Raw genomic sequence first — 13916 nt, forward strand, 5'->3', positions numbered from 1 at the left:
ATTGGGGGTCGGATAGACAAACACTGTTATATATGTACCAGACATTGATTTATTGATTTTAATTTAATTTAACCTTTATTTAACTAGGCAAGTCAGTTATGAACAAATTCTTATTTACAATGACGGCCTACCAAAAGACAAAAGGCCTCCTGTGGGGACGGGGGCAGGGATTAAAAAAAAAAATATATGAATATAGGACAAAACACAAATCACGACTTGAGAGACAACACAACAATACATAAAGAGAGACCTAAGATGACAACATAGCAAGGCAGCAACACATGACAACACAACATGGTAGCAACACAACATGACAACAACATGATAGCAGCACAAAACATGGTACAAATATTATTGGGCAACAGCACAAAGGGCAAGAAGGTTGAGACAACAATACATCACGCAAAGAAGCCACAACTGTCAGTAAGAGTGTCCATGATTGAGTCTTTGAATAAAGAGATTGAGATTAAACTGTCCAGTTTGAGTGTTAGTTGCTGCTCGTTCCAGTCGCTAGCTGCAGCGAACTGAAAAGAGGAGCAACCCAGGGATGTGATTAGGTCATCTTTGGATTATGTGTGCTTTGTATATGGATCGGCAGCCAAAACGGCACTACAGTGCATGGAAAGGATACAGTCAAGGGCCCTCAGATTGTGTGTAGTGCCTTCAGGACAACACCTGTTGAGGCATTGCAGGTAGATAGTGGGGAACTGCCACTGAGGATAAAGCGGGGCAAACATTAACGTACTGGGCGAGGTTGAAAGGGAGTTCAGAAGGACATCCTGTGGTCACGTCAACTGGGGAATGCTGGGAGAGAGGAGGGTGTAAGCAGAGGGCATACGGGTGGACAATCGGGCAGAAGGTGGTAGAATATCGACTGGGGGAGAGAGAGATAGGGCCGGCAATGGCATTGGGGAACGTTGCTCCGTGGCTGTTCCAAAACAAATGTAGGTGTGGACATGATTGAGGGCAGGAGAGAATGGAGTAAGGACGTGAGATGGTGTTTGGAGAGATATATAGATAATCGGTTTTATTTGTTTTTAAGGATATATACAGATGGTTCAAAGGATCCAGTCAGTGGAAAGGTGGGGGCAGGGATGTATATTGCAGATTTCAATGTTGGAGTAGGTAAGCGGTTAACTGATTATGTGTCAGTGTATGCATCCAAGTTGATAGCCATGATTCTAGGTTTGAGATGGGAGGAGGAGGTGAAACCACTCAGAGTGATGATCTGCTCTGATTCGGCTGCAGTGTTGAGTAGTGTGAAGGCAGGCAGGTCGGATAGGGGAGACGTGTTTGTGGAGATGATAGTGCTGTTGGAGAGGATGGAGTGGTGGTAAACTTTTGTAGGGTTCCCGCCCATGTGGGTGTGGAGGGTAATGAGAAGGTTGATGTGGTGGCTGACAGTGCAGTGAGGAGAGAGGGGGTAGATATTCAGGTCAACTGGGCCGCAGGGAAGTCAAGTCCTTGATCTGGCCAAAAAGGCTCAGTCTTTGGCAAATGGAGTGGGATGCTGGTAGTAAGGGGAGACAATGTTATTGCATGTCGATATCGGTGAGTAAAGGAAGAGGGGGGAGCATGGGATGTAGGCGAGAGGAAGTTGTGTGGAGTAGACTACAGTTTGGGCACACAGGTTTGAATGCCACGTTGTGGATGATAGGGAGACATGAAACAGGTCTGTGTGATGAGTGTTCAGTGGAGGAAACGGTGGACCATGTGTTGATATTTTGTGAATTGTATGACGTAGATGGGGAGAGATTGTGTGAAAGGGTTAGAGAGGCTGGACGGGTTTGGGGTTTGGGTGGTGTAGTGGGGGGAGGGAAGTAGTGTCTAGGGCTCTATTTCCCTTTGTTAGAGGAACATGACTAATGAAGATCATTTAATGTAGTTAGTCTGTGACTGGCCTCACACTCCAGTACAGTAGGTGGTGATAAATGCACATTGAACGTTGGATGCGATCCGCCAACCCAATGCCAAAGAATAAGAAGAAATCCCGTACAGTCAAATATATTTATAACTACTGTATGTGGCTCCACCTAGTGGTATGTATATTATTAGGAACCAAATTTAAAGAATTTGTTGCAGGGGTAAATATTTTACCACGCACCCGCATCCGGCTCAACAACATTCCAACCAACATGGCAAGCCGAAAAGGTTCACAGCAAAGCCGGGGAGATGGTGATAAATACTCGGTGCTGTTGCCCACTTACAATGAACGAGAGAATCTACCGCTTATTGTGTGGCTATTGGTAAAATACTTCGGTGAAAGGTAGATCATTTCAGGTTATGTTGTCCGGAGTGTTTGACAAGATGTCAGTGATGAGCTGTCACTAAAATCAGATTTGCCAAGAGGGGACAGCCCTCATTGGGATAGTCAATGGCTTACTTTTGCAATCTGTTGCGGGTGGGTATAATTTGTGGAACGTTCCAACAGGAATCTGTTCCAAAAAACTTCTAAAGTACATGGTTACCAACAAACAACGCATCCAAAGTAGCATGATCAATTCACCTAGCTAACTAGGTGCCGAATAGGCATCAATTTACCACGTAGTTTATTCTTAATGTTTGTCCATAGGCTACCAGAGTGAGAACAGACATTTTTCGGGAATAAAGGTGGTGAGTGAAAAACTTAATTAAAAAGCCCATTCCCTACCCGGTATCTTATTCTGCCGCTATACAACTTTGTATTTACTACGTTTTTGGAACAGATTCCTGTTGGAACGTATCACAAATTATACCCACCCATCAGTTGCTTTGATTACCAGCCGCTCATTGATTATTTCAGCTAATGACATACCCTCTGATTTGTATGTATGTGTGTGTGTGTGTGTGTGTGTGTGTGTGTGTGTGTGTGTGTGTGTGTGTGTGGAATATGACTTATATAAATACCTGTATGAGCTTATTACAGCTGTCTTACCTCTGCGGTCTTCATAACAACAAAAGGCAGTTGTGGGTGGGCCAAGCAATGATGTAAACATGCAACATTTTACTCTATAGACATCAAAGACTGCAATAACATTTTGCAGATTGTACCTTTATGAGAATATAGCATATAACTTACACAATTTGAACAGATATTGCATATTTGAAAGACTGACTGAAATTCAAGCTGTAAGTCGCTCTGGATAAGAGCGTCTGCTAAATGACTTAAATGTAAATGTAAATGTAACTGGAACTATGATAGAGCTCATTGTAAAGTCCCTGTTTTCATCAAATGTCAGATTAGCATTTGTTGTGTGATGGGTTGAAACGTCTTTTTACTTATTCACAGTGGATACGAGTACGAGATTATTGTCATTGATGATGGAAGTCCAGATGGGACACTTGAGGTGGCAGAACAACTGCAGAAGATATACGGAGAGGACAAGATAGTAAGTGAATTTAATAGATTAGTTGTTATTTTTGTATATACTTTAACATTCACGTACCTGCTGGCATAGCAAGACACTCATTCACTCTCTGCTCTTTGTGGTTATTTTTCAGCTCCTTCGACCAAGAGCAAAGAAACTAGGGTTAGGTAAGTGTCACATACTCATTCATCAGAGTGAACACAGTGTTATTGAACACTATCTCAGGTACACATGTCAGGTAATGTCCTTTTAATTCTGCATTCAGGAACTGCCTACATCCATGGCATTAAACATGCCAGAGGGAACTATGTCTTCATAATGGATGCAGACCTCTCCCATCATGTGAGTGGATCTCCTGTATATCTGGACAATACACTATCAGAGAAGCAGGTTGGGATAATGGCACCGGACCCTGTACATACAATAATAACAATTACATTTTTTTCCAAGAACAGGCTATTTTCTAGTCCCTTTTTCTAATCAGGAGGTTACTTGTGGTGTTACATTGCTTGGTTGGATATTTGTATCAAAATGCTTAATTGCCAGGATAATCTTTTATGAAATCCTTTGAATGCATACATCCTAAAATACATAATTTTATCTTTCCTTGCAGCCTAAATTTATTCCAGAATTCATAAAGTAAGTAATCTATTTTAATTCATCGCAAAATGTGAATGTGTATATTTTTGGGGAAAATGTAGAACATAGAATTCTGAATATAGTATGTCTGCTAGCAATCTACATCTCTACAATGTGATCGTCTGTAACCAAGTATCTGATGTGAATGTGTTTGTCTCCAAGGAAACAGAGAGAAGGCGGGTATGACCTTGTGTCAGGCACCCGATACAGAGGAAATGGGGGCGTATACGGATGGGACCTGCGCAGGAAACTCATCAGGTGACTGCAGGGGCACACTCCCGTCTGCTACATCTACACTACCATTCAAAAGTTTGGGGTCACTTAGAAATGTCCTTGTTTTTGAAAGAAAATTTAAAAAATTGTCCATTATGTTGTAAATGACTATTGTAGCTGGAAATGGCAGATTTTTTATGGAATATCTACATAGGTGTACAGAGGCCCATTATCAGGAACCATCAGTCCTGTGTTCCAATGGCACGTTGTGTTAGCTAATCCAAGTTTATAATTTTAAAGGCTAATTTATCATTAGAAAACCATTTTACAATTATGTTAGAACAGCTGAAAACTGTTGTGCTGATTATAGAAGCAATAAAACTGGCCTTTAGACTAGTTGAGTATCTGGAACATCAGCAGTTGTGGGTTTGATTACAGGCTCAAAATGGCCAGAAACCAAGAAATTTCTTCTAAAACTCGTCAGTCTATTCTAGCAAGAGGACAAGTACATTAGAGTGTCTAGTTTGAGAAACAGACGCCTCAAAAGTCCTCAACTGGCAGCTTCATTAAATAGTACCCACAAAACACCAGTCTCAACGTCAACAGTGAAGGGGCGACTCCGGGATGCTGGCCTTCTAGGCAGAGTTGCAAAGAAATAGCCATATCTCAGACTGGCCAATAAAAAGAAAAGATTAAGATGGGCAAAAGAACACAAACACTGGACAGAGGAACTCCAGCAAACAGGCAAAGCGTCAATACAGGGCTAAGATTGAATCGTACTACACCGGCTCCGACGCTCGTCTTATGTGGCAGGGCTTGCAAACTATTACAGACTACAAAGGGGAGCACAGCCACGAGCTGCTCAGTGACACGTGCCTACCAGACGAGCTAAATCACTCCTATGCTCGCTTTGAGGCAAGCAACACTGAGGCATGCATGAGAGCATCAGCTGTTCTGGACGACTGTGTGATCACACTCTCCGTAGCCTATTTGAGTAAGATCTTTAAACAGGTAAACATTCACAAGGCTGCGGGGCCAGACGGATTACCAGGATGTGTGCTTCGGGCATGTGCTGACCAACTGGCAGGTGTCTTCACTGACATTTTCAACATGTTCCTGATTGCGTCTGTAATACCAACATGTTTCAAGCAGACCACCATAGTCCCTGTGCCCAAGAACACTAAGGCAACCTGCCTAAATGACTACAGACCCGTAGCACTCACGTCCACACCAATGTGGACCAAGTGCTTTGAAAGGCTGGTAATGGCTCACATCAACACCATTATCCCAGAAACCCTAGACCCACTCCAACTTGCATACCGCCCCAACAAATCCACAAGTGATGCAATCTCTATTGCAGTCCACACTGCCCTTTCCCACCTGGACAAAAGGAACACCTACGTGAGAATGCAATTCATTGACTACAGCTCAGCGTTCAACACCACAGTACCTTCAAAGCTCATCACTAAGCTAAGGATCCTGGGACTAAACACTTCCCTCTGCAACTGGATCCTGGACTTACTGACGGGATGCCCCCAGGTGGTAAGGGTAGGTAGCAACACATCTGCCACGCTGATCCTCAACACTGGAGCCCCTCAGGGGTGCATGCTCAGTCCCCTCCTGTACTCACTGTTCACCCACGACTGCGTGGCCAGGCACGACTGCAGCACCATCATTAAGTTTGCTGACGACACAACAGTGGTAGGCCTGATCACCGACAACGACAAGACAGCCTATAGGGAGGTCAGAGACCTGGCCGTGTGGTGCCGGAATAACAACCTATCCCTCAACGTAACCAAGACAAAGGAGATGTTTGTGGACTATAGGAAAAGGAGGACCAAGCACGCCCCCATTCTCATCGACGGGGCTGATAATGGAGCAGGTTGAGAGCTTTAAGTTCCTTGGTGTCCAAATCGCCAACAAACTAGAATGGTCCAAACATACCAAGATTGTCGTGAAGAGGGCACGACAAAGCATATTCCCCCTCAGGAAACGAAAAAGATTTGGCATGGGTCCTCAGATCCTCTAAAGGATCTACAGCTGCAACATTGAGAGCATCCTGACTGGTTGCATCACTGCCTGGTATGGCAACTGCTCGGCCTCCGACCACAAGGCACTACAGAGGGTAGTGCGTACGGCCCAGTACATCACTGAGGCTTAGCTGCCTGCCATCCAGGACCTCTACACCAGGCGGTGTCAGAGGAAGGCCCTAAAAATTGTCAAAGTCCCCAGCCACCCTAGTCATAGACTGTTCTCTCTACTACCGGATGGCAAGCGGTACCGGAGTGCCAAGTCTAGGACCAAAAGGCTTCTCAACAGATTTTACCCCCAAGCCATAAGACTCCTGAGCAGGTAACCAAATGGCTACCCGGACTATTTGTATTGTGTGCCCCCCCCCCCCCCAACCCCTCTTTTACGCTGCTGCTACTCTCTGTTTATCATATATGCATAGTCACTTTAACTATACATTCATGTACATACTACCTCAATCAGCTCGACTAACCGGTGCCTGTATATAGCCTCGCTACTGTATATAGCCTCGCTACTGTTATTTTTCACTGTCTTTTACTGTTGTTTTTATTTCTTTCCTAATATATTGTTCACCTAATACCTTTTTTTTTACTTAGAAATTGCACTGTTAGTTAGAGCCTGTAAGTAAGCATTTCACTGTTGTATTCGGCGCGTATTCGGCGCACGTGACAGATAAACTTTGATTTGATAATCAAACCCACAAATGCTGATGCTCCAGATACTCAACCAGTCTAAAGGTCACATCTTTTGTTTCTTTAATCAGCACAACAGTTTTCAGCTGTGCTAACTTAATTGCAAAATGGTTTTCTAATGATAAATTAGCCTTTTAAAACGATAAACCTGGATTAGCTAACACAACGTGCCACTGGAACACAGGAGTGATGGTTGCTGATAATGGGCCTCTGTACGCCTATGTAGATACTCCTTTCAGCCGTTTCCAGCTGCTATGGTCATTTACAACATTAACAATGTCTACACTGTATTTCTGATCAATTTGATGTTATTTTAATGGACAATTTTTTAAATTTTCTTTCAAAAACAAGGACATTTCTAAATGACCCCAAACTTTTGAATGGTAGTGTAGGCTGTTGGCTGTATTTTCTTCTGCTTATACAGAAGGCCAGTATTAAACTCTCGTCTGTGTGTGTCCCTCCCTCTCTAACAGTCGGGGAGCAAACTATGTCACACAGGTGCTGCTGAGACCTGGGGCATCAGACCTGACTGGCAGCTTCAGGTAAGGGGCTAAATGTAAATAGGTGCGAAGAACAGCAGGCACAGCAATCACACCTACAGTTGAAGTCGGAAGTTTACATACACTTAGGTTGAAGTCATTAAAACTCGTTTTTCAACCACTCCACAAATTTCTTGTTAACAAACTATAGTTTTGGCAAGTTGGTTAGGACATCTACTTTGTGCATGACACAAGTAATTTCCCCAACAATTGTTTACAGACAGATTACTTCACTTATAATTCACTGTATCACAATTCCAGTGGGTCAGAAGTTTACATACATGAAGTTGACTGTGCCTTTAAACAGCTTGGAAAATTCCAGAAAATGATGTTATGGCTTTAGAAGCTTCTGATAGGCTAATTGACATAATTTGAGTCAATTGGATGTGTACCTGTGGATGTATTTCAAGGCCTACCTTCAAACTCAGTGCCTCTTTGCTTGACATCATGGGAAAATCAAAAGAAATTAGCCAAGACCTCAGAAAAAACAATTGTAGACCTCCACAAGTCTGGTTCATCCTTGGGAGCAATTTCCAAACGCCTGAAGGTACCACGTTCATCTGTACAAACGATAGTACGCAAGCATAAACACCATGGGACCACGTAGCCGTCATACCGCTCAGGAAGGAGACGCGTTCTGTCTCCTAGAGATTAACGTACTATGGTGTGAAAAGTGCAAATCAATCCCAGAACAACAGCAAAGGACCTTGTGAAGATGCTGGAGGAAACAGGTACAAAAGTATCTATATCCACAGTAAAACGAGTCCTATATCGACATAAAAAAGGCCGTTCAGGCCGCTCAGCAAGGAAGAAGCCACTGCTCCAAAACTGTCATAAAAAGCCAGACTACGGTTTGCAACTGCACATGGGGACAAAGATCGTAGGGGGATGCTTGCAAGCCGAAGAACACCATCCCAACCGTGAAGCACGGGGGTGACAGCATCATGTTGTGGTGGTGCTTTGCTGCAGGAGGGACTGGTGCACTTCAAAAAATAGATGGCATCATGAGGAGGGAAAATGATGTTGATATATAGAAGCAACATCTCAAGACATCAGTCAGGAAGTTAAAGCTTGGTCGCAAATGGATCTTCCAAATAGACAAAGTTGTGGCAAAATGGCTTAAGGGAAATAAAGTCAAGGTATTGGAGTGGCCATCACAAAGCCCTGACCTCAATCATATAGAACATTTGTGAAAAAGCGTGTGCGAACAAGGAGGCCAACAAACCTGACTCCATTACACCAGCTCTGTCAGGAGGAATGGGCCAAAATTCACCCAATTTATTGTGGGAAGCTTGTGTAAGGCTACCTGAAACGTTTGACCCAAGTTAAACAATTTAAAGGCAATGCTACCAAATACTAATTGAGTGTATGTAAACATATGACCCACTGGGGATGTGATAAATAATTATCTGTAATATTATTCTGACATTTCACATTCTTAAAATAAAGTGGTGATCCTAACTGACCTAAAACAGGGAATTTTTATTGGGATTAAATGTCAGGAATTGTGAAAAACTGAGTTTAAATGTATTTGGCCAAGGTATATGTAAACTTCTGGCTTCAACTTCTTCCTTTTATCAGTGTGCCAGTGTGTGTTATCTCACTGTTTTGTTTTTTATGCATGGTGATCTCAGGCTCTACAAGAAGGTGGTACTGGAGAGTCTGGTGGAGAGGTGTGTGTCCAAAGGCTACGTCTTTCAGATGGAGATGATTGTCCGTGCTAGACAGCTGAACTACACCATTGGAGAGGTGAGGCCTTTTAATCCTTTGTGTGTTTTTTTTGTGTTGTGGGTTTTGTGTAATTTTTTAAAGTTTCTTAATCATGAGATATTTGATTTGTTTTTACCGTTGAGGACCACATTTGGACACAGTGTTTTAATTAATACTTTTAAGTGCTATCCTCTGGGAATACATTATACATCTGTTGTATTATGTTCTGTTTATCATGTCAATAGGTTGTATGTAGCTTAGTTAAAGAGAGAGTTTTATCTACTTTCCCACAGCCAGATTAACTTGTGGATACCATTTTTATGTCTCTGCGTGCAGTTTGAAGGAAGTTGCTATCTAGTGTACATTGCTAACTAGCGTTAGCGCAATGACTGGAAGTATATCGGAAACACTACCTCTAACTTTCTTCATACTGGAGGCAGATACATAAAAATGGTATCCTGGAGTTCATCTGACTCTTCATTGCCAAAATCCAATCTATCCCTTTAACTATATTTTTCCTTCTTCCAAACAGGTTCCAATTTCGTTTGTGGATCGTGTTTATGGGGAGTCTAAACTGGGAGGAAATGAAATAGTGTCGTTCCTGAAAGGACTGCTTACTCTCTTCGCAACAACATGATTTATGATTCTCTATGTTTGGACTCAGCACTGCTTTTTAGTTTTTCAGTCATGGCCTTTAGTGCAGTAATTAACCTACATCAAAATCAGTGGCGTAGGACGCACCCCCACAATCCACGCGAGGCTGGGGCCCCCAAGCTTTAGGGAGCATCAAACAAACTTTTATTTTGGTTGGGGAACCCCTATAACTCAGGGAGCCTCCCAGATAGCAAATGAACACTTCATAAGCCATGGCAAAATGTTTAGAATTACAGGAAATTTGCTTTAAAACTGCAATATTTTCTCTCACCCTCATGGCAAAATGTATAGAATAGCATTAAATTAGCTATAAAACTGCATATTTTTCTCTCTGCCCCATGGCAAAATGTGTAGAATTGCAGGAAATTTGCTTTAAAACAGCAACATTTTCTCTCAGGGGTGGGGGGGGCTTGCTTGAACAGTGCAGTTTCGCGAGGTCCCCATGCAACATGTCACTGATAAAAATGAGAGAAGGGGAAATGGACAGACTATGCTCCTTTCTATGAGTAGTTGATTATTGACAAGTCAAAGCACAGAAAGTAATACATTAAAATATTCCATCTTCACTGCCTCTGCTTCAGATGGATCTCCAATCATACATAAAGATGTTGAAGCATCAAACTTCTTCCTATGTATTATTGTAGATTGATTAACTCCTTTCTGTTCATTACTTTCATATTTTGATGGGTTTACACTACTGGTCGAAAGTTTTAGAAAACCTACTGATTCAAGGGTTTTTCTACATTTTCCTATATTTTTCTCTCAAACAGCTTCACGAAGAATGCTTTTCCAACAGCCTTGAAGGAGTTCCCACATATGCTGAGCACTTGTTGGCTGCTTTTCCTTCATTCTGCGGTCCAACTGATCCCAAACCATCTCAATTTGGTTGAGGTCGGGTGATTGTGTATGCCAGATCATCTGATGCAGCACTCTCCTTGATCAAATAGTCCTTACACAGTCTGGAAGTGTGTTGGGTCATTGTCCTGTTGAATAACAAATGATAGTCCCATTAAGCGCAAATCAGATTGGATGGCATATTGCTGCAGAATGCTGTGGTAGCCATTCTGGTTAAGTGTGCCTTGAATTCTAAATAAATCACTGACAGTGACACCAGCAAAGCACCCAAACACCATCACACCTCCTCCATGCGTCATGGTGGGAACCACACATGCGGAGGTCATCCATTCACATACTCTGCGTCTCACAAAGACAAGGCGGTTGGAACCAAAAATCTCTCTTGGACTCATCAGACCAAAGGACAGATTTCCACCGGTCTAATGTCCATTGTTTGTGTTTTTTGGCCCAAGCAAGTTTATTCTTCTTATTGGTGTCCTTTAGTAGGGGTTTCTGTGCAGCAATTAGACCATGAAGGCCTGCTTCACGCAGTCCCCTTTGAACAGTTGATGTTGAGATGTCTGTTACTCTGTGAAGCTTTTATCTGGGCTGCAATCTGAGGTGCAGTGAACTCTAATGAACTTATCCTCTGCAGCAGAGGTAATTCTGGGTCTTCCTTTTCTGGGTCTTCCTTTCCTGTGGCGGTTCTCATCGGGTCCGTCATTGCGCTTGATGGTTTTTGCAGCTGCACTTGAAGAAACTTAAAAGTTCTTGAAATATTCTGCATTGACTGACCTTAATGTCTTAAAGTAATAATGTACTGTCATTTCTCTTTGCTTATTTGAGCTGTTCTTACTATAATATGGACTTGGTCTTTTACCAAATAGGGCTTTCTTCTGTATACCAACCCTACCTTGTCACAACACAACTGATGGTCTCAAACGCATTAAGAAGGAAAGAAATTCCACAAAATTAACATTTAACAAGGCACACCTGTTAATTGAAATGCATTCCAGGTGACTACCTCATGAAGCTGGTTGAGAGAATGCCAAGCCTGTACAAAGCTGTCATCAAGGCAAATGGTGGCTACTTTGAAGAATCTCAAATATAAAATATATTTTGATTTGTTTAACACTTCTTTGGTTACTACATGATTCCATATGTGTTATTTCACACTTTTGATGTCTTCGCTATTATTCTACATTGTAGAAAATAGTAAAAATAAAGAATAACCCTTGAATGAGTAGGTGTGTCCAAACTTTTGACTGGTACTGTATATATTTAAACATAAAATAATAATCACCAAAGTAGTGCACTGACCCTTTACTAGTCCTTTATTAGCAGACCGAGATAGCCATCTGTGGCGCCGTTGACAAATAAATCTTAGCACCCCCACACCGGAAAAATATAACGGCACCCCCACCCCCAAACTACTTCCTGCGGCTATGGTCAAAGGGTATGAATACTTTCTGAAGTCAATGTAATTCCACTTTGATATTATGAGTCATTGTGTGTAGGCCAGTGACACAAAATCTCAATTTAATCCATTTTAAATTCAGTCTGTAACACAACAAAGTGTGAGAAAAGTAAAGGGGTGTGAATACTTTCTGAAGGTAATGTATGTAACTACAGCTGATAGACCCGAATGGACCCGACCACGGCTCTGCATGGCCTAGAGCAGTGGTCACCAACCGATCTCCATGGAATTCCTAGTCAATCACAAAACATTTCTGTAAAAACCCCAACGATAAAGCCTTGGTTCCTATTTTTATTTTTTTTGCACTGTTGTCACTTGGTAGACTTGATTCAGCAGCCCAAGTGCCAGAAAGGCAAAGTGTTACCATTTTGAACCATTTCATGTGTCTGAAGGTAGAACTTCGCCTACCCAGCAAAGAGCAAATCAAGTGCAGTTATAGGCCTACCACTGGCCAATCACATAGCTCAGATCACTGTATCTACACAGTTTGCTCCATAGACTGTAAAATTAAGCCTCGAATGCACAGCAAAGTTGATGTGAGATTTCAAAACTTTTAAAACAATGACTAGAGAGAGAGACTCGACAAATACAGCGAAGGGACAGTGTCGGTGATTCGGGTGAGAGGCAGCTTCACCGCTGCTCCCTCCCTTCCCTCAGACTGACCATCAGATGCAGGAAATCAGTCCAGAAATATAATTGCAAAATGGTCTGAAAAGAACAACATTGGAAGGGCAATTTAAGCTTAGCCAATATGCATTGATTATGTATTGGGCCTATCGCCTACTGCACAAACCTCATTGCTACGTAACTGTTTTTAATTGGTTAATATTGCATAGGCTTACGTTTGTAAAACAAATCTGAGCGGTAGGTCTCGGCTTGCATTTTGACTCAAAGTGGTCTCGCTTTGGATAAAAGCTTGATTTAGAAAAGGTTGGTGACCACTGGCCTGTAGCATATTTATTTTATGCTAATAAGGTGAATTTATTGACATATAAAGACCTATTCATTAACCAGAAGAGCAACTTGGCTGATAAACATTTTTTTTGTCACTCGGGCCCAATTTTTTTTATTTTACCTTTATTTAACTAGGCAAGTCAGTTAAGAACAAATTCTTATTTTCAATGACAGCCCATTGGGTTAACTGCCTTGTTCAGGGGCAGAACGGCAGATTTTGACCTTGTCAGCTCGGGGATTCGATCTTGCAACCTTTTGGTTACCAGTCCAATGCTCTAACCACTAGGCTACATGCCGCCCCAATGGGTCTGGTCTAGACCCAGACCCGTTTGGGTACGGGTCTAGGTCCCCCTTTTAAATAATGATCGGGTCCGTCCGGGTCTGATTGTCCTCAGGTCCGTCCGGATCCGAGAATACCTCTACTTGGAAGACAAGCCATGCACAGCAAAGAGCTGAGAGACCTCCAAGGAGGCCATGTTATACTATCCATGTCATGCTATCACCCATCAATTGAAATCCAGTATTCACATGATGAGGTCTCTCCATCCACCCCCACCCCAATCTCGCCAAGGGGCCCAAGCTAAAATGGACAGAGAACAATATGCTCTCAGGCTTGGTAGTTGCCCAGTCTCTAAGGAAAGTAGTCCCGGTGAGTTAAGTGCCAGCATAGAACAGCGCCACCTACTGTTCTCATAGCACTCTGACATTGGGCAAGTGCAAAGGCACTGTGTTAGTACTGAGGCACTGTATACATCCGACCCTCTGCAGGGGAGGGCGCCAGTTGTAGTTAGTCCTAACGCATGCGTTCACGCTCAACTAGAGGGCG

The 13916-nt window shown here is 42.6% G+C and overlaps 1 protein-coding gene across 1 annotated transcript; it reads left to right on the forward strand.

Annotated features, from left to right (window-relative positions):
• Positions 1-2095: 2095 nt before the first annotated feature.
• On the forward strand, positions 2096-10130 carry dpm1 (dolichyl-phosphate mannosyltransferase subunit 1, catalytic). The gene is made up of 9 exons (XM_039007673.1): positions 2096-2266; positions 3269-3368; positions 3481-3514; positions 3613-3689; positions 3961-3986; positions 4149-4244; positions 7396-7464; positions 9096-9210; positions 9704-10130. The coding sequence occupies exons 1-9, from the start codon at positions 2136-2138 to the stop codon at positions 9806-9808; spliced, it is 753 nt and encodes a 250-aa protein (XP_038863601.1). The 5' UTR covers positions 2096-2135; the 3' UTR covers positions 9809-10130.
• Positions 10131-13916: the final 3786 nt, after the last annotated feature.

Source organism: Salvelinus namaycush, chromosome 14 (genome assembly GCF_016432855.1).
Source record: "Salvelinus namaycush isolate Seneca chromosome 14, SaNama_1.0, whole genome shotgun sequence".
NCBI classification, from domain to species: domain Eukaryota; kingdom Metazoa; phylum Chordata; class Actinopteri; order Salmoniformes; family Salmonidae; genus Salvelinus; species Salvelinus namaycush.